Genomic DNA, 22,354 nt, shown 5'->3' with positions numbered 1-22,354 from the left:
ATAGTGAGCATAGACAGCAACAAATTAAATACTGTAACACAATAATAAGTATTAGAATTCCTAACATGCTGTTTCTGTTTAACAGTCCCTCCTCCCCAAAGTGTTACTTATTTTCTGATTTTTCTTTATAATTTTGCTACCTAAATATGCGTTCCATCAACACTGTAGTTTTGTTTCTTTCTAATCTTAACACAAACAGAATCTTCCTGTGTGGTCTGTTGTGTGGAATTTTTTGTTTTGTTTTTTGACTGAGCACTGTTTGAAGATGATCCATCTTGTGGGTAACTGGTTCTTTAGTTTTTTTTTGGGGGGGGTACTGGGGATTGAACTTGGGGCACTTAACCACTGAGCCATATCCCCAGCCCTTTTTTTGTATTTTATTTAGAGACAGGGTCTCATTGAGTTGGTTAGGACCTTGCTAAGCTGTGGAGACTGGCTTTGAACTTGCTATCCTTCTGCCTCAGCCTCCAAGTCGCTGGGATTACAGATGTGTGCCACTTTGTCCATTGGTTCATTAGTTTTCATTGTATTCATTTATAAACTTCACACTGATTTATTATATAAGGACTTACTATCATATTGGCTTTGGGGAAAAATAATTTATTTTAGACTTTTATGGGGATTTTTTTGAAGGCAAATATTATATACATATGTCAAAGGAGAAAGAATTAAGTGTCATAGCCAGTCATTGGCATACTAGCAGTTGTATGAAAGGTAGAAAGCTGCTTTTGGTGTTCTTATGTTTACCCTGACATTAAGTTTGTCTTAATTTGTGGAACATTTTATGATTCTAAGAACCATTATTTTAAAGTGTTTCAGTAGGTATATACTTATCTCCCCTGATCAGACCACTAAAAGCCACTTTTTATAAATATATGTTTTGGACAAAAGTAAAAAGATGTCTGCCTTTTGAAATAAAATAGTAGGAAATTTTTCTTGGTAGTCACATAAAGGAACTTGAGGAGACTTCACTGATTTTTTTTTTTTTTAATAGTGATACATGTTGAACAATTTAGTTAAACAAAAGTACAGAAACCCATATTTTGATGCTGTATCACCTTAAAATCAGAAGACAGTGATCCTGGCAAGTATTTTATATTAAAGTTGTATAACAGTGGCCCCTCATGTTTAGTGCTGACTCTGACAGATAACTGAGCTAAGTGTTTTATGTGAATGATCACATTTGATCTTAACAATTTTGTTAGGTACTACTGTTAATCTGAGCCTATATTTACTTATTATAGCTAGTTGAACATCTTACCTCATAACTCATACAAGTATATATATATATATATATCTATCTTCATACAGTCTAAGTAAGCGTCAGATGAGTTTGGAATGGTGTTAGGTGAGTCTTAGATCAGACAAATGATATGAATCATGAAAGCTGGAAGAGAGTGCAGACTGGACTGAAGGAAGCAGCTATTGCTCAGCTCCAGCTGATTGTTGTTTTGGAGGAAGGAAGGCTGGATCTTCCAGTTTTTCAAAATGGATTGTAAATCTGGAGTTTTACATTGTTCTGACTTATAGGTTGCCAGCTAATTTATGCCTTTTCATTGCAAAATATAGTGCTATATGTATAAAAGTACATAAAGCAATTGTACATTAATGAATTATTATACAGTGAACTCCATATAAACAACATTCACCTGTTGGTAGGCCAGATCCTATACAGAGAGAGATTCAGTAATATAAAGACTGAAAGGATTTTCATTGAATAACCCTAAGTTTATGTCACTTCCTATCTGAGTTTGGGTTCTAGAATCTGTGTCCTGTATCTACCACTTAATAGCTGTTTTCTCATCTGTTAAAAAAAAAATGTGTGAGTATAAAAATGCAAACAGTACTCGTCTTGAGATACTTGTGTACTCAGAACCTAACACATAGTAAACTATTATGTTAGTTCAGTCTTTTTTAGAACATTTTAGGTGAAGCTCAGATAAGGTGCATGTTGAAATTATGGTTTTGTCTGTATGCATATATGTACATAAATATTTATTTCTGAACAATGATTAGCCTGTAGATTAGTAGTGGTTTTAGCCCAGCAAGATGTTTTGTGGTTTGAGGGAAGGTTCGTGGGCTTCTGAAATGCTTACTGAAAAATTTATTACAGTGACATTAAAAGATATAGTCTTTAGTCTGATGGATTAGGCAATAGGTATTAAAGACCATTTCAAATCCATCATACCTGGCTCAGTTGATATTTACCTAGTATGGTGAATGAATGATTAGAAAGTTTTGTTTAGCTTTTGACCTGCATATCATGTCTTTCCACGTGTTCCATCTGTACTTTTGCTATTTACATCTCTTCTCCCCAACAATGCCTGCCACCCTATTGATATAATAGCCTCCTAGAGAGTATGGTACCCCCCTCTTTCTCTTACAAACTTTTTCTAAAATAATTTTCCAAAATTCAGGTTTGATTAGTTTTTCCCCCACCTCATACATTCAGATTCCTCCTAAAATTCCTATTTTTAACTGCCTTTAGAAGTAAAAAATGAAAATTCATAACATAGATTCACTTCTTGTATACTGTTGGGCTTCTGTTTACCCCTGTAGCTTCACCTTGCATCATTCTCCTTATTCTCTGATCCTAAGCTATGCTTTCCTCGTTTTTAGTTCCTAGCAGTTACTCTACTTCCTACTAACTTCTTCTCCTGACACTATGTGTAGCCTCCCCTTGCATCATTCTTCTTATTCTCTGATCCTAAGCTATGCTTTCCTCATTTTTAGTTCCTAGCAGTCATTCTACTTCCTACTAACTTCTCCTGACACTATTTTTCCCCCCATAGTGCTTATTTAAGCCTGTGATAATATGTTTAGTCATGAAGTGCTTTGATCATCATCATCTGGTTCTCCCACTAGACTGTAAGCTCCATGTTCTCCAAGGTCATCTTGCCTATGTCTGGTTATCTGCAATTTAACACAGTGTCTAGAACACAATAAACTCAAACATTTGAATGAATGAGACGCTCTTCTGGCCCAGGGCTTTTGATTGTGCTGTTTTCTCTACCAGGAAAGTTTCCCACTTCTAACCCTTATTCATCTGGCACCTGTCCCTCAATTCTTAATTCCTTAAGAATTTTGTCCTGAATCCAGAAAGTAGGTCAGAACTCTGTGCTTTATGCTCCCTCTTCTGTCCCTCCACAGTGCTTACAACAACTTATTCTTAGTTGTCTTTTGGTTATTTGATTAAAATTGGGTGTCTCTTCTAGGTGAGAGTTGCTTCTTTCTCTTCTTATTTACTTGCTGATTACATTAGACCATCTCAGAATGAGCCTAGAAACTCTCAGAAGTCTTCTCCAACACTAGCTGCATTTTTCTTACTTTTTTGAAAGGAAAGGCAGTTGCTACAGTAGCCAGCCTAGGAAATTTTGCTTAATGCTAGGCCATGGTAGCCACATTCTTGGTTTGAGTTTTTATTAGATTGGAAATTCTAGTCTCCTTACGTTATCTTTCCTTTTTTAAGTGGAAAATTTTAAATCCATATAAAAGTAAATGAATATAATGAATCTACTCTCAACTAGTATAGTTATAAAATTTATGTTCAGATGTATTTTAGTTATAAATATATATTTACATATATTTATATAATATATAAATCATTGTGTCCTTCACATGATTTTGAAGTAAATGTCAAACATTTTCTCTTCTGTTAATATTTGAGTACAGATCAGGCAAAGAATAAGAACACTTTTAAAAAGTATATAGCTATAGTACCACTGTAAAACTTTAAAAATAAATTCTAAATCAACTAGTATTTTCTAGTTCTTTTAAATATTTAACTTTTCCTTTTGTGTGTGTGTGTGTGTGTGTGTGTGTGTGTGTAAATCAGGATCTGAATAAGGACCTCTTAATTATGATTGACATATCTTATATCTAGCTCTTGAGTATACAAGGTCCCCCATGTTTCTCTCTGTCTCATCTCCCCCTCATTAGCTTGCAGTTTTACTGGTTAAGGAACTGGATTGTTTGTCCTGTAGAATTTTTCTCAGTCTGGATTTTGGTCTTGCTTCATTGTAGTGGTTACAGTGGCACTCAGCCCTCTATACTTCCTACAAGTTGGTAGTTGGAGGTAGAGCATTTCTGTCCAATAAGAATATTAGGTAAAATACCACGATGTAATTTAAAATTTTCTAGTAGCCACACTGAAAATTTTTAAGGTAAAATTCATCTTAACATTTTATTTAATTCATTTATCCAAAATTTTGCTATTTTGGCATATAATAATATAAAACTTAGAAATGAGGTGTTTCATATTTTTTTTTATATTCAATACTTGAAAGCTATTTGTTGTGTATTTTATACATGTCAACACATCTCAGTTTAGAATAGGCACACTTTAAGTGCTCATTAGCCACATGTGACTGGCTATTATATTAGTACAGATCTAGAGCAGTGATCAGATTTGGATTTGATTTTTTTTTTCTTTTTAATACTACTACTTCATAAGTGGTATAGTTCCAGGGGTTTTGTTGTTGCTATTTTAAGTGAGGTTAGCAGCTATAATCAGTGGCTAGATTTCTTAATTCACTAGGTATTGCAAAATGATGATGCTCAAGTTTTATTATTTGTTCTACATTTATTATCAGGAATACCACTAAAAAGAGAAACTTCACTTTATCCACTGATTACCCAGTGGTACTGTTTTTATAGGAAAGGCAGAATGGATATTTAGCTTAATCCCTTCTTTAAATCTACTTTTTTTTTCCCCAAAAGACTGCAATGTCAGTGCTTATCATTTTTTCACATCACTGCACAAATGGGTGAATGGAAGTATATTTGATATATTTCAATCCTTATTGCCAAGCTATTTTATTTTGAATCTTATATAATCATTAAGGTGAATAAATCTTTGGTATATACAACATATATATCAAGAAGGAACATTATTAGCAACTCAAGAGTTTTTCTTAGTTTTTATGCCCTTGCAGTTGATGCATATACAAGGATAACCCTATCCTGACTTCTAACAGTGTAGGTCACTTTTGCTTGTTTTTTATTTTTTTTAAATCACATGTGCCATTTTTCATGGGTTATAAAATTAATTTCTTCATTGTCAAATATCAAAAATTAAAAAAATATGTACTCTGAAGCTAATCTTTTTTTCAAAACTGAAGTATGTAAATATGCTTTTCAAAAACCAAAATTAGTATCTTTTTTGCATTGTTTTCCCATATACCTCCAAACTGTTTTTAAAAAAAATTTTGAAATATTAATTGCTGTGCAGTTTCATCATTCATTTGTAATATAGTTGGTGTTTGTATATTTGTTACTGTTTTTGATTCTTCTTTGCTGCCCCGCCCCCCCATACACATCCTTTTCTTTATTGGTTTTAATGGCTAATTTTTCTAATGTGTGAATGGTGTGTCATGGAGTAACAGTGGTTCTAAAAATCAGGGTTAAATACAAAAAAGATAAATTTAGAGAAATGTCACTCTTCATCTTTGCTATCCCATTCCCTTCTTCCTTTCTACCTGGAAAATTTTGAGAGGCCTTTTCTCTGCCTCCAGCCATTATAAAATACCATACCTAAAAATAGTTCTGTTTTTGATAACTGGAAAGCATTCTTGATTTTAAGCTTTCCCAAGGTATCTAACTGTCCCTAATGGAAATTTCTCAATGTTTAATGTGCACAATATGGTAACTTATTTAAGCGGATATTCTTTCTAGGTAAGCAATAAATATAAGTTGCCTTTGAACTTGTTTTTAGCAAACTTCAGGCTTGATCAAAAGATTCCAGGTCAACTATGTCTTTCTTCCAACTTTTAATATTTCCTAATTATATGTATCTTATCCTTTTTCTCCTGAATTGTAAATCAAACGCTGGACACAAAGTATTTCTAAATTTAACTGATGTTGAATATAGTACTGGATGCTAAATTTACTTCACTTATATTTAGACTTCTGCCCTATAATTGTTGTGCTCTTGTTTTTTTTTTTTTTTTTTTGGTTTTGTTTTTTTGCACTTTTATTTTGATAATTATTTTAACTCTTATGTTTAGTGAGTATTATCTTCTTACCTTGTATTTGTGAAGTGTGTTAAATCTCCAGGAATGTCTCTAGGACCTCTCTTCATTTGACTTCCGATGGACCTTTTTTACTACCTTTTGGGTATCTCAGTTTGAGAATTTAAAAGCCAACCCTCAGTCAATACAAATACATACCCTTTTTTTTTTTTTCACTTTCAACACATATCCTACTTTCTTTGTACTTCATTCTTATAGCAGTGATCAGAATTTGAAATTAAATACAAAGTGAAATTTCATAGAGGGGACCATCCTTGTATTTCCTGCTAAGTTCCTGGCTCATTATTATCTCAGTAGTTAATCTCACATTTTATTTTGGATGAGGAAAAAAGCCAGTAACAACAACAAACCCAACAAAAACTCTTGGAAGCATAGAAAAAATCAGAAACAATTCAGTGTAGCAGTTTAGCTTATAGAAATAACCTAGAAAGTGCACCAGAGTGTCACTTTTCTTTACTACTTGGTTTCCTAGTGGGGGAATGCAAGTCATCAGGAAATTGTTTAGCATGCTGAATAATCTGTTTTAGGTATGTATTTAGTAATGTTTAAGGGTCTAATTTTTAAAATTTTCAAGGAAATTTTGTTCTTTTATGATATCAGATAAATAAGATATATTGTTCTCAAATTGAGAGATCTTCAGTTTGTATTTCCTGTTTTGGTGTATTCTCTGGATAATAAATGATGTTTTGTATTAGCGCCATTGATTTTCTTGTACCCTTACTGTTGGCTCCTTCTTAAGTTCCTTTGGTTCTTCCTTTTTTTTTTTTTTAAACCCCCAAAATATTGTAGTCCACAGGGTTATCTTAGTCCTTTGGTAATTGGATCTTTTCTTTAGGTTTCCAGGATGCTACCTTGTTAATTATAATTACTCTTAGATCCTATCTACTCCACATCTCAGTCTTGATTTTCAAACCTGTATATCCAGTGGCTACTTGCCATGTCTGCTCTGATGGTTCCATAGGCACCTTAAATTAAGCATTTCTGAAACTTCATTTTAAGTCTTCCTGTCTTTCCACTCAGCTGCTTAATTCAGAACAAGTCATTTTTAACTCTTCCCATCTTTTCACTTTAACTTTCTATCTGGTCGTCTTGCTTAAAATCCATATTCCATATTATAGTCTTTATAATGAATTTTGACTATATTTGATATCTAAAATTTATTAGTGTCTTCCTATTGAGTTTAAAATCCTTGGCATTACATCATAAGGCTTGTTGTGATGTGGTACTTCTGTAACTTCTCTTTTTACCCCCTTCCCTATTCCACAAATTATACAACTCTGTCATATCAAAGCAGCTGTCTTCTCAGTTCTTGTGCCCTCCTGTCTTTCCTCATTTGATTTGTAATCAGTCCTAAAGAATGGTGAAACTGCCTAGAATTGGGACCTGGAGTTTTGGCAGGAAGCCCTTTAGAGTTGGTGATCTGAGTAGTGTCTTTGCCAGCTGGAGCTTAGAACAAAGGAACCAAACAAACTCTTGGCAGATTCTGAAATGCAGCTTTTTGCTTCTTCAGAAATTGTGATTCTAGTCAGTTGGTGCTGACTTTGTAGAAATGTACGCAGAACTAATCTAGCAACCACGAATTACAATCACTTTTGATACCTTCATGTTTCACTGATCATTTAATTTTTAGCCTGCTCTTTGACATTATAGTTTTATAGAAATTTGAAGCTGGAAAGACCTTTTTACTTGAGATAATCTTGTCCAGTTTCCTAATTTTATAGGAGAGTAAAAAGTAAGGTCACATTTCTAGTTTATGACAGATTTGGGCTCTGGACTCATTATTTCTGAGCTAGTTCATTTTCTGTTTAATAACATCTTCATAGATACTAGGGATAATAGTAGTAAAATCATGCTTATGGGGAATTATACACTTTTCCTTTGGTCTCCCACAAGTTGAAGTGCTTTGAAAATGAGACTGGGGATTTAGCAGAAGATCCTTGTGCAAATTATGTGACTAGTCATTCTGCATTTTTTAAAATAAGGCAAATTTTAAGCAAGTTTACAGCAAGAATATTAAGTTTTGAAAATCATTTATTTGCCTAAGTAATAAATATTATAAAACAATGCAGAAGGGAGCATAGTACTAAGATTCCCCACCCTGATTTCTGTTTTCTCTGTACTTCAGAGGCTTTTGTTTCTTTCATCTTTCTAAAGAGCCCCCTTTTCTAAAACATCAAAATTCTGTTATTAATGATTTTTTTTCTGTATGTAGTCCCCATTAAAATAATTCTTAGTAAATTTACTGGTACAAAATATTTTTAGTCAATTTTAGTTTCAATTTCTGAATGATTTACTAATTTTTAACCCCAGCATTTTATCATTATCATTTTCAAATGTAACAAAGTTGAAGAAATTTTATAGTAGATTTCTGAATTCTGACCATTGAGAGTCTACCACTATCATTTTACTATATTGGTATCATTCCATGCCTATGTGTTATCCATCGAACCATCCTTCAGTTCATTCAGAACTCCTCAAGGATTGTTTTGTTATTTATTTGTACATGGGTCTCCTTTCAGAGAACTAAATCAAGGTAATAAAAGCTCATTTTGACTTTAACAGAGGAGTGAGATATATTATCATTTCGGGGAAACCATTGAGTTATTTGAGAAGTATACTTGTCTGATTCCTCCCTTAAAAAATCATGTTAATTGGAATATGGAGAACAGTTATATTTTGGTATATTTTATTTTTTCCCCTTAGCTTGTATAAAAAAGTAATTTAAGTTTCTCTTACTGCACTCTTGGAGATTGTATAAGACCTTAATGTGTAGAATCCTTAATAACAGTAGAATAAACTCTTTTGTAAAGTTTTTGTTTGTTTGTTTTAGTTGTTGATGGACCTTTTATTTATATGAGGTGCTAAGAATCGAACTCAGTGCCTCAAGCATGGTAGGCAAGCAATCTACCACTGATCTACAACCCTAGCCCAACTCTCTTTTATAATTAACAATAAGACATAAAATAATCCTCTTCAACATTATTTGATTTTCCTAAAAACCAAAATAGAGTAAATATTTGAAATTTCAAGTAGGAGTGGAATTTGGTGAAGAGTGTGTTCTGTTTGAGAATAGAGTAAGGAAAGCAAAAAAGAGAAAACACCTGATGAAAAAAATGTCACCCACAGTCCCTTCACTTTGAGAATGATCACTGTTTACATTTAGTGGGTCCCTTTCAGTCTCCCTTCCCCATGTTTAAACAAAATTAAAATGTACAAACTGTTTCATAACCTGCTTTCCTACCCTAACATTAAATGAACTATGTGGTCATTTAAACCATATGGAGGATGATAAAATGTTTCATACTAAAGAGTATGTTATCAAGGAAAGTGTCTATTAGTTGTCAGATCACTTACAGTTTGGACTGATAGGTCATGGATTTAAAAAAGCAGTGAAGCAATGCTACTGGTTAATGAAGTGGATCAAGAAAAGACCAGCTTAGAGCTATGCAAGCAGTTTTCATTCTTAATGTCAGCTGAGATTGGCAATTATTACAGATATTTTTATCACTTATATTTTGGTATAATTTTAGTGCTTAGCTGATACAACATCATTGCTTCATATTGATAGAGGAGTTTTTAATACCATCATTGCTTCACAATGATAGACCAGGTTTTTTATTTTTCTTTTTTTAAAAATCATTGAATCCCGGTCAGTTTTTGTTAAAAAAGACAAAACAGCTTTGTTTCCAGCAGAGGTCTCATTAAAGAGAGAGTTTGCTGCACTTGATTGGAAGATTGAAACAAAACCGCTCCTAAGGTTGGCAGTTCTTATCTATGGGAGTGAACAGAGAGATCCTTTCTCTCTCCTCTCTTATTCATCTGGCAGGGAAGTTAATCTAGTTGCTTTGAATTTAGGAAAAGCAGGCTTTCTTTATAAGCATTCGTTTTTCTAAAGTGGCATTAATCTTCAATTAAAACTGCTGTGGGAAAGGAGAAATGGGCCCATGGCACCTTGATGGACATAGCCTCATGATACTAATGACAGCACTATAACAAAACAGATCTCACTTGTGAAATAAGCATTTATAATAATAGATGATGGGGGATATTCTGAGAATGTTGTGTTCAGCATTCTTCCCTTTACCCTCTCTTTTGGTAACTCTGAAAGATCTTTTATTGAGTTTACCTAAAAAATAAATACATTTTTAGGAACCCTAGTTTTATAAAATTTTAACAGTAAGGTTTAACCTCCTAGAGCAGTTGACCAATTCTAAAGAAATTTATTTTGAATTTTTTAGCATTTATCCTTTAGGTAACTATTTTCCTTATGAGAGTTCGTGACAGGAGATGAAACTGAACTATACTATGAATTGAGTATGGCCTATATTGAAGCTTGCATTGCCTTTATTTTATGATGATTCTTGGAACGGGGGATTGTTGTTAAATTTTTTTTTTTTTGTTTCTTGTGTTTGTATATACATGTGTGATGCATATATTGGATTTATGATTATAAATGAAGCTGAAGAAGGTAATTCAGTAGTAAAACTAAAACTATGAAGCAGTAGTGTTTGTGATATAAAGCAACATTGACCAAACCTATCAGATGGTCTTATGTTTTTTATATACACACACACACACATGCACAAACACATACATACACACACAAAACCATCTTTGTTTTAGACATGATCAAGTGATCCAATCTCCACTGTAAAGCTGTGTTTTTCACATGTTTAAAATGGGGGTAATGGCACCAATTGATGCTTTACTAATTCATATACACTTTCACACATACACACATATATACACATATAAGTTACTGAATTCAGAGGTATTTAGCTTTTCCTTCCTTTGCAGAACACAAGGTATGCTTTCAAATGTTCATGTACCATTAAATATTTCAAAATAGAAGCATTCTGATTTTTGTTCAGATTAGCTTGAACACCTATTTTAGCTGGCAGAAAACTAGTATAGAGCAACATCTGTCCAGAGAGTAAGTTAAAAACAAAGGAAGTTCCTGTGTGTAGTTTCCTGTCTCTTAAAACAAAAGCAAACTAAAAACCTTTCATAATTATTAAGCTTCTTTCAGAATATATTAATAGTATGAATTTTGGTATTTTATTGTGGTGATTGTTTACTGGATGTTCTTGTTCACTTGATGGAAAATATTTTCTTAAAAGGTAAATGTTTTATTTTTCTTTTCCTTTATCAGAACACAGCAATGGAGGAAACAGCTATATGGGAACAACACACAGTGACGCTTCACAGGGTGAGTTTCTGTTGCAGTAAATAATCTTGTGTTACAACTCAGGATACTGGCAGTTTTTGAAAACAATAGAGGAAAGCCAGATGTCAGGAAACCAGAAGAAAGGGGAAAATTTTTCTATATTCTTTTGTTTAAAATTAGAGTTGCAATAAATTCTTTATTAAGGTCAAAAGTGAGCATGATTACTTTTTCATATATCCTTTTGGTTGTTACTTGTAGATTTGCCATTTTTATTCCTGATTTGAATGATTAAGGACTGTATGTACATTAGTGTAATTTATAAAGTGTTGGTTCAACTCTTCTGAGTGTGTATACGTGTTTTCAGAGTGTGAGGTTTAAAATTAAACCAGTACATGCATATAATCTTGAAATATGTACCTTAGAATTGCTCAAACAATTGTTGACTTGTGAAAGATTAATAGTAACTTAAAGAACTTTGAAGTGAAACTGACCTGGATTTGAATCATAGCTCTGCCTCTTTTTTTAAAGAAATGGGCAAGTGATCCAGTCTCCACTGTAAAACTGTGTTTTTCACATGTGTAAAATGGGGTAATGGCACCAGTTCATGCTCTACTAATTCATAACATAAGTGCCTCTCCAAAGAGCTGACTTTACTGATTACTCTCTCTCTTTAAGAGAAAGTATAGAAAGACAGAGAATAATATTTAAATATAGGACATATTTTCACACTTATATCTACTAGCTGTTAACTATTATTAGGAAGTTGGAAAGGGAGAGAATTATGTTCTTGGACCCTACCTAATTATCTCATGAATGTTTAAATCTGCACATAACAGATAATGGGTAAATATTCAAAAACAATGATTTTAGTTAGGATATAGTTGACATTTTGGTGCTTTACAAAATGAAATAATCCTAACATTAACTTTTAATTTATAAAGCTAAAGTAAAACATCTTGTTGTTTGAAATGTGTTCATTTTTAGCATATTTAAGTCAGATATATGATTAAGCACAAAGTAACTTGATTCCTTGTGACTGTTTGATTATCAAGATGATGATTTAGTATAATTTTGTCATACTACATTTATTTGTCTTATTACCTTTACTTTTATCTTGGTATAATTTATACAATAAAGTTTTTTAGTGTACACTTCTGAATTCATAGTCATGTAACCAATACCACAGTTACAAAACAGAACAGCTCCATCACCTTAAAATTTTCACTTAAGTCCATTGTAGTCATCTCTGTCCCCTTGGCCCCAGCCCTTAACAACCACTGATCTGTTTTCTGTTCCTATACTTTGGCCTTTTCCAGAATGTCATATAAATGAATTCTTACAGTTTAGACTAATGCATTTGTTTTAGTCAGCTTTTGTGTCACTATGACCAAACTACCTGACAAGAAGGTTAGAGGAGGAAAAGTTTATTTGGTGCTCACAGTTTCAGAGGCCTCAGTCCATAGATGACCAACTATTGCTCTGAGCACAAGGTAAAGTGGTAGCATGATTTTGGGGAAAGGTATGGCAGAGGATCCTTCTGTGACAGCAAGGAAGGGGTGGAGGAGGAACAGTGCCTCAGAAAAAAACGACCCTTCCAGGGCATGCCCCCAGTGACCCACCTCCTCCAGCCATGTCACACCTCTTCCTGCATTTACCTCCCAGGTCATTCATTCAAATTAGGATAGATTTACTAGGTCACAGCTCTCATAATCATTTCACTTCCAAACATTTCTGCATTAATACAAGAGCTTCCAAACCATAATAGCATTTGAGATCTCCATGATGTAGTTTATTAGTAGTTAGTTCCTACTTATTGCTGACTAGTGTTCCATTATATGAATGTATAATAATTTACTCATTCTCTAGTTGTGTGGTACACTGAGTTTATAGTCTATGTTGATTATGAATAATTCTTCTGTAATGTGCAGATTTTTAAAATATGAACATAATTTTGCATTTGTTGTGGTAAATATTTAGTAATGGAATGGCTATGAGTTATATGGTAATTTTTTAATTTTGTAGGAAACTGCCAAACTCTGTGTCACCTTTCATATTCACTAGTAATGTATAGGAGTTCCTTGCTCAGTATCCTTGTCAATACTTGATATTTTTTGTTTTCTTTCCCTTAATTTTAGTCATTCTAATAGATATCTAGTGATATTGCATTGCAGTTTTAGTTTGCATTTCTGTAGTGATGTTGAGTACCTGCTTATTTTTGTGATCTGTATATATTCTTTGGTAAAATGTTTTCCAAGTATTTTGCCCATTTTTAATTTTATTGTTTGCTTATTATAGGGGTTTTAAAAATTGTACTAAAATATGTAACATAAAATTTACCACATGTGTAAGTCCTTTGTCCATAATTTAATCATGTTGTTTATGTTTTAGTTGTAGAAGTTCTGTATATATTCTGAATATTAACCACTTACCAGATATATAATTTGTAAACATTTTCTTTCATTCATTTATTACCTTTTCACTGTTAATTATGCACAGAAGTTGGAATTTTTAGAGTTCTTTCTATATTCTGGACACAGGTTTTCTTTTTTTTGAGGTGGGTGGGAATCAGGGATTGAACTCCTCAGGGGCACTTGACGGCTGAGCCACATCCCCAGCCCTGTTTTGTATTTTATTTAGAGACAGGATCTCATTGAGTTGCTTTAGTGCCTCGCTTTTTGCTGAGGCCGGCTTTGAACTCCGAACCTCTTTCCTCAGCCTCCCAAGCCACTGGGATTATAGGTGTGCACCACCATGCCTGGCGGATACAGGTTCTTTATGAGGTTTTATTTTGCTAATATTTTTGGCCAGCCTCTGGTTTACCTTTTCATCTCATAACAGTATCTTTTGCAGACTATATAAGTTTTAAATTTTGAAAAGACTGGTTTAACTTTTGTTTTCATAAATCATGCTTTTGGTTTGGTATCTGAGAAATCTTTGCCAAATCTAAAGTCACCAAAGTTTTTTTTTTTTTCCTCCTGTGTTTTCTTCTAGAAGTTGTATTTGAGTTAAATTTTGTATGTGGTATGAGATAGGCAGAGGATTTTTTTTATATGATGTCTAATATTTTGAGCAACCATTTTGTTGAAGAGTATTTTTTTCTCCATTTAATTTCCTTGTCAAAAATCAGTTGACCATGTATGTTTGCATCTGTTTCTGGACTCCCTCATCTTTTTTATTGAATTACGTATGTGTCTATTAGTGACTTCTGCTATTGATTACTGTAGCTTTATGTTAAGTATGAAAATCAACTAGTGCAAATCCTCCAAATCTTTATTATTTAAAACAGGAGAAAAATGAACATAATTTTGGCTGTGCAAGTTCCTTTGCCTTTTTTTGGGTGGTTGTTGTTTTTCTGGGTTTTTTTTCCCGTTTGTTCTTTAACTTTTATTTATTTATTTAATGATGGGGTCTTGCCACGTGTCCAGGTTTGAGGTTCCAAGTAATCTTCCTATATCTTCCCAAGTAGCTGGGACTACAGGTGTACACTGCCATGCCCAATTTCCATATAATTTTTAGAATAAACTTGGCAGTTTTTACTGCCCCTGCCCCCACCAAAAATTTGTGATTTTCATTGGGATTGCATTGACTCTATCTAGATCAATTGGGGATAATTAATGGCTTTATAACATGAGTCTTATTAACTGTACACATGGTGTGTCTCCTAGTTCTCTGATGTCTTTCATCATTGTTTTGCAGTTTTTTTTTATTTTTTTCATTTTTTTATTGGTTGTTCAAAACATTACAAAGCTCTTGACATATCATATTTCATACATTTGATTCAAGTGGGTTATGCAGTTTTAGACATACAGATCCGGCACACTTCTCATTAGATTTATATCTAGTTAATATTTCTAGTTTCTTGGTGCTATTGTAGATTTTTTTTTAACTTTAGTTTTTTATTATTCCTTGCTGATATGTAGAAATACAATTAATTTTTTAAAAATAGCATCCCTGTTACTTCCTAAACTTATTAATTCTGGGAACTTTTCAATTTTTTGTAGATAGTCATATATGTACATATGGACATAGAGACTAAGAGAAGTCTTTTCTCATAGACAGTCATGTTATCTGCAAACAGAGGTGGTTTTATTTCTTCTTTTCCAGTCTGTATGCTGCTTATAGGAATGGTGAGCAGACTTGCATTGTAATATTGGATAAAATCACCGTCTATTATCATTCAGTATGTTGTGTTTATAGATGCCCATTATCAGCCTGAGGAAGCATTTCTATTTTGTAATTCTGTTTTTGTGTTTTGTCATTTTCTTAGGTTAGGAAGTTTTCTTATAATTTACTGAGAGAGTTTTTTTGTTTTTGTACTAGAGATGGAAGACAGACTCACTTAACCCCTAAGCCAGATCCCCAGCTCTTTTCAGTTTTTTATTTTGAAACAGGGTCTCACTAAGTTGCTTAGGACCTCACTAAATTGCTGAGGTTAGTCTTGAACTTGTGATCCTCCAGCTTCAGCCCCCTGAGCTGCTGGGATTATAGGTATTTGCTACCACTCCCAGTTTAGTGAGAGTTTTTAAAATCACAAGTGAATATTGAATTTTTCAGTACTTTTTTTTTTTTTTAAACAAGTATTGGTTGACATTATAGTAGTGTTTTAGTCAGCTTTTTGTCACTGTGACCAAAAGATCTGACAACCACTTAGAGGAAGAAAAGCTTATTTTGGCTCCAGATTTTAGAGGTTTAGTTCATGGTCAGCCAATTCCATAGCTCTGGACTCAAGATGGGGCACAACAACATGGAGGAAGAGTGTGGCTGAGAGAAGCAGCTTAGGATATGACAGCCAGGAAGCAGAGCAAGAACTCTGTTCATGGGGACAAAATATAAACCCCAAAGGCACACTCCAGTGACCTACTTCCTCCAGCCACACCCTGCCTACCTATAGTCACCACCTAATACAGTAGTCCTTTCAAATTATTAATTCATCAAATGAATCAATTTGCTGATTAGGTTATAGCTCTCATAAATGTTCTTGCATTGCCTCACATGCGAGCTTTTGGGGGACACCTCATATCCAAACCATAATATATAGATTTTTTTTCCTTGTGGATTTGGTGAATTTAAATATTTTTTGATAATTGAACAGCCTTGCATTTCTAATATAAATTACAATTGTGATATAGTACACATTTTATATGTTGTTGGATTGATTTGATAATATTCTGTGAAGATAGCTTATTTCAGTGTTGTGGGACAAATTGGCCAATTGACATTTTTTTCTTACATTACTGGTATCAAGGGAAAGCTGCCAACCTCAAAGGGAGGAGCTAGGAAGTGTTCCTTCCTCCTGTGGTTTCTGATGGAGTTTGTATACAATTGATGTAGTTTTTCTCCCCCTTTAATGATTGATAGAATTCACCAGTATAGCTATCTAGTGTTGGACTTTTCTTTGTTGGGATGGTTTTTAAACTACAAATTTAGTTTCTTTAATATTCTGTAGAATTGTTGAGTTTACAAATTTGCTTTTGATAGTTTTTTTGTGGGGATTGTTTTTTGTAGTTTTGGTAGTTTGTATCTTGCAGAGGATATATCATCATCTAGGTTGATAGATTTATGTACAGAAAATTGTTCATAATCATTTATTTTTAATGTTTGATGTTGTGTAATGATGTCCCTTTTCTCCTTGATTTTGGATAATTTTGTCTTATTTCCTGTTTAGTTTGTTTATATTGTGCACGCAAGGCAAGCACTCTATCAACTGAGCTATATCTCCAGCCCCAGTACCAATATTTTCATTGATACTCTTTATTTTCTGTTTTCTATTTCATTGAATTCTGGTTTTGTTTTAGTATTTTTATTTATTTATGTTGTTTAACTTGATCTTGTATATTGTTTCTTTAGGTAGAAGCTAGATAGTTTCCATTATACATTACTTTTATTTTTCCTAATACTTCTAGTTAATAAATAAGCAAAAGAAAATAAGAGACTTAAATTAGCTAAACATTTTCTCCTTTGTACTGTTTTGCTTGATTTTATTAGGAATTCAGGTATGAAGAAATACTACATGTATGTACTACAAATCTGTCTCATTAACTTAAGGGGAGTAGGGAAAGATCCTGAATATTGAGAAATAATATGATTTTTCTGAACATAAGTGTCATCCTAATTCATCTTGGTAAATAATATTCAGGCAAATCTGAGAACTCCTGCCTGGATGATAAGGTAGGCTCTTTCCTGTGCTTTCAGTCTTCTTTTGCCATAAGAGAGCCATTTGTCCAGGGCGTAGAAGTGTCATCAGAAGATAGAGATAAGAGGAATTTCTAACTCATAATTCTTTGCTTTTTAATGTTAACTGTTGTGCTGGGAGTACAGAGTTGTGTCGTCTGAGAGTTTCATCAGAGATAGACTGGTAGAATGAAAAGTCCTCAACAACCAACCCTCCAGGAATGGTTATTTTGAACGTTTTTAAAAATAGCCTTGTCAATGCAAACTGAGAAACTTATGCCAAAGCCTAATTCAGTTGACTTTATTCTCTGAGGCTACAGAACATAGTACTTTGAAATATCTTAGTCCTTTGGTGTTCTAAATTGATCCAGAATAAACTGTAGACTCTAGAGCAGAATCAGCAAACTTTCTGTAAAAAGCCACATAATAAATATTTTGAATTTTGCAGGCCATAAATCTCTGTCACAACTACACAACTCTTCAGGTGTATTTCAAAAGTAGCTATAGACAACAAGTAAAGAAATAGCTATGGCTGTATTCCAATAAAATTTATTTATAAATAAATAACTGGCCACATGGCCTTTGGACCATAGCTTGCCAACATTGATCTAGAGCAGTGGCTCTCCAAGTTTATTTGGGTTGCCCTTACCACTAGAGGATCTGATTTAGTGGGTGTGGAGTGGGGCCTCCATATAATTTTTTTTAATGCTCCAGTTTGAAATGGAGGGCCGTGACTTTGGCATAACCTCTGCTCCCCCAGTACTGGGGATTGAACTGAGGAGCACTCTACCACTGAGCCCTCTTTATTTTTCAGATAGGGTCTCACTAAATTGCAGAGGCTGGCTCCAACTTGCAACCATCCTCTTGCCTCAGCCTCCTTTGTTACTTGGATTGCAGGCATGTACTGTTGCACTAGACTTAGCATCACACTCACAGCTGGGTGTAGTGGTGCACACCAATAATCCCCGTAATTCAGTCATCAAGAGGTTGAGGCTGGAGGATCACAAGTTCAAAGCCAACCCCAGTAACTTAATGAGACCTGCCGGGTTTTTGTTCTTGAGACTAAAAGGCTCAGGGGTCACTCCAGTCAAACTGGGCTAACTGGGCTGCACAAAATAACCTCACAAGAGACACAAATACCTTTTTCTTTGGGGTCGCTGTGACGGCTCCTCTGACCTTAAGGGTCCGCAGAAAGAGAGCGAGAGCATGCGCTGACCCCTTTTATTGAGGGAAGCTATTCAAATGAAGCAAGGGGTCAGGTTTCAGAGGGCTGAGTATCTTCATGATGTCCACTGTCAGCAGGTTGACTGACACCTGGGTAGGCCACACCCAAGGGCACAGTAAGAGAAGGGGACACACACAAGGCACTTCCATGGAAGATTCTATCCTAAACAGGGCAAGGAGTTATATTACAAAGGAACAGGTGAGCATAGCTTCATTCATGGGGCTGTAGCAAGACACACCCATGCACGAGACACCGCCCACATTTCTGTGACTGAGCACCTCAGCACCCAGCCAGGGAGTGTCACTCAGTCACGTGTAAGGTTGGTCTCCCAAGAGACCTATCTCAAAAAGGTCTGGGGATGTGGTTTACTGGTTAGGCACCCCTGGGTTCAATTCCTGGTACCACACACAAAAAGCAAACAAACAAAAAACACCCACATGGGAATGAAAAAGTCTGCTCTTGAAGACGTGAGCAAGTGGACTTTAAGTGATAGTAGTAAGTGAAGATTTGAATCTGTGTTCTTTTGACAATAACCTGGCAATAATATGTTCTCTATTGTCAAATAAGAGCAAATCCTTAATCATATGAAAGGTAGAGATAACTTTTAAATGAATAAAAATCCTATGGATTAGAACTCTAATAATTCTTCTCTTTACTGCTAAGAATAATATATGATATGCCTCATTCTATCATTTACATTACATTCAGGAAACTTTCTTCATCTTGGAAAACTAGAAACAATTGAAATTGCATTCATTCTTCAAGGCTAAATAATTATCTGGTATTCCACTGTATGCAAACAGTGGAATACCAGATAATTGTATTGTTGTAGATCCTGGAGTTATGTCAGGGAACAAAACATGCTTATTCTCATGTACTCTTATCTCCTGATCCTCACTGAAAGCTGAATATACACCTCTGGTAGTGGTTTACCCCTTCCTTTGGTGCATTATAACTTTCTCAGGGTGGGAAGTCTTAGTCAATTTCATATCCTCTTAGTGCTTGGTACTTGGTAAGGCCCAGTAAAATTTAATTTCCTATGAGACCAGTCATATAATAAAGTCACTCTTAGGAGGTCTACAACAACACTAATAGTAACATAGTACCACATATTTAAGTTCAGGTTTTTAGTCTTCATATTAAAAAATGTGAAAACCAGTTCAAACCAATATTCATTACATATCTTATTTAAAACTTAACATATCCAGAACGTCATTTCAACACGTAGTCAATGTTGAAAAATTCATTACTTGACTTTTCTTATACAGAATTTTAAAATTAGTGCTCATGTTACAATTTCACATTTTAGACACATTTAAAGTGCTCAGTCACATATCTAATGGCTGTCATACTGACAAGCGTAGGTATGTCTATAGGTTAAAATGGTAAGAACATTTGGAGGACTCTGTGTTCCATTCCCTACCACCATAATACGCCCACACTTTCTTTACTTTCAGGTGTACTTCCTTACAAAATGAATATATGTTTAGAATCTTTTGAAAAATAAAAATTTTAGGAATGAGTTGGTCATCTGCTTTTTCATTTTCTCTTTTTTATTAGTAAAAAATTTTCAGATGCATTACCACAGAGCCATATCCCCACTCTCTATTTTTTCATTTTCTAAAGTAGAATTCTGTAGTGTAAATGAGTATTTGTGTACTGAAGAATTTTTAGTATCCTAAAGTATTAAAGGGTGAAAATATAGTGAAATCGGTCAGGAAAATAAAGTATGAGCCAGCTGATAAATATTTAAACTAAGGAGGTGATTGAAGAAGAGGTAAACTTGAGACAAGAGTGTTGGGAGAAGAGAATGGGGGGAAATAGTCTTGAACAAATGGTGTCAGGATAGCTGGTGGACCAAATATAAAAATAATGAATTTGAACCTATCTCATACCAAAAACAAAACTTAAAATGAATTATAGACCTACATAAAGTAAAGCTTTAAAATACAGGAATAGATCTTCTTGACCTTAGATTAGATAATGGTTATTGACTAATAACCACTCAGCAACTTAGTGAGATCCTGTCTCAAAATAAAAAGGCTGTAGTTGTAATTCAGTGGTGGGGTGACCCTGGATTTGACCCTTGGTGTTTAAAAACTAACAAGGTAGATTCCCATTCCTTCTTGGGGAGGATGTATGTGTACATGCTGGGGATTGAACTCAAGAGACCTTGAGCATACTAGGCAAGAGTTCTGTTGCTGTACTGTATCCCAACAAAGATCCCTCTTTACACCTACTAGGATTGCGATAAGCATAAGAATAGACAATAGCAAGTGTTGACAAGGATGTGGATAATTTAGAACTTTTATAGATTCTAGGTAGGAATGTAAAATGATGTAGCCATTATAGAAAACATTTCCTTAAAAGTTAACCAAAGCCAAGTGTGGTGACTCATGCCTGTAATCCCAGTGGCTTGGGAAGCTGAGGAGGATTGCATGTTCAAAGCCCAGCAACTTAGTGAGGCACTAAGTACTCAGCAAGACCCTGTCTCTAGGAAAAATATTTTTAAAAGGGCTGGGGATGTGGCTCAGTGGTTAAACGCCCCTGGGATTCAATCCTTGATACCAAAAAAAAAAAAAAAAAAAAAGGTTAATCGTAGAATTAACAAGTGTGTGACCCAACAGTTTCACTCCTAGGTATGTACTGAAGAGATGTGAAACAAAATGTCCACACCACACATTATACACAGATATTCATAGCAACATTATTCAAAATAGCCAGATAGTGGAAACAACATTAATGTCTACTAGCTGATGAATAACAGACAAAATATAGCTATATGATCAAACATTTTTAAACAATAAAAACGAAGTACTGATAACATTTTTAGAAATTTGTAACTGTCAAAAGAAGTACATTTGTATTTTTCTTAGGTATTGTGGAATTGCCCCCCTAAAGAGTGAAGCAGGTTGCATGCACGTTAGCAGTGTGTACCTAGTGTTGATATTGAGACCTGATAGTGACTGTTTATTATAAAGATTGACCTCCAGAATTAAAAACCAGCATCTTTTATGTATATCTGTGCAAAAGTACAAAATAAAAATAAGCAAACAAAGCTCAACATTACATAAATACTTCCTTAGAGAGGCAATAAGATTAGAAAATCCATTGGTGTACTATACCCTATTAATAAATCTCAAGTTCTGTGACTATCTCCAAGGTCCTGAAAACCGTTTTCTAATGTTATTTTTTGTTAAAGTTCACCAAGAAAATCTGACTTTATACATGTACTGTTGAAAAAGAGGAGTTATCTTAATAGCACTTCTAAACTATTATGATGTACAGTCATCTTTAATTTTATGCCAAAAACATGATAAGTGGTAGTTTCTCAAGGATAGTTGTCATGTGCAGTCTTTAAATCTATATCAGTGAACTTTTTATACTGTTATGTGAATATTCACTGGCTTATTATATCCTGAGTCAGTATTTTATCTATGCATAATTTAATAAAAACTTGCTTGGTCTTTTAAAAATGCTGGTTTCCAGAGTCAAGGCATATCTTTCAAATGATAAGACATTTATTATACAATATATTTTTAAAATCACATAGTTAATACCACCACCAAACCTATAAGAAAGGTCTTTTAAATGTTGAAAAACTATTGTAAACTTATGGTGATAGGTAAATTTTTCCAAATTTAAAATTTTTATTTTAAAAATAAATTTGGGGGCTGGGGGTGTAGCTCAGTGGTAGAGTGCTTGGCAGGCACATGTGAGGCACTGGGTTTGGTCCTTAGCACCACATAAAAATAAGTAAAT

At 34.0% G+C, this 22,354-nt stretch overlaps 1 protein-coding gene across 6 annotated transcripts in view; it reads left to right on the top strand.

Annotated features, from left to right (window-relative positions):
* TJP1 (tight junction protein 1) overlaps positions 1-22,354 on the top strand; it is a 94,931-nt gene that overhangs the window by 6,798 nt on the left and 65,779 nt on the right. For all 6 annotated transcript variants that reach the window (XM_081291139.1, XM_081291138.1, XM_081291137.1 and 3 more), the window contains exon 2: positions 11,182-11,238. In XM_081291139.1, the coding sequence (XP_081147265.1) occupies positions 11,182-11,238 (57 nt within the window). The remainder of the gene's footprint in view (positions 1-11,181; positions 11,239-22,354) is intronic.

The sequence above is a fragment of the Spermophilus citellus genome (genome assembly GCF_964194105.1).
Source record: "Spermophilus citellus genome assembly, chromosome: 4".
NCBI classification, from domain to species: domain Eukaryota; kingdom Metazoa; phylum Chordata; class Mammalia; order Rodentia; family Sciuridae; genus Spermophilus; species Spermophilus citellus.
This window is presented reverse-complemented; position numbering and strand designations above follow the sequence as displayed.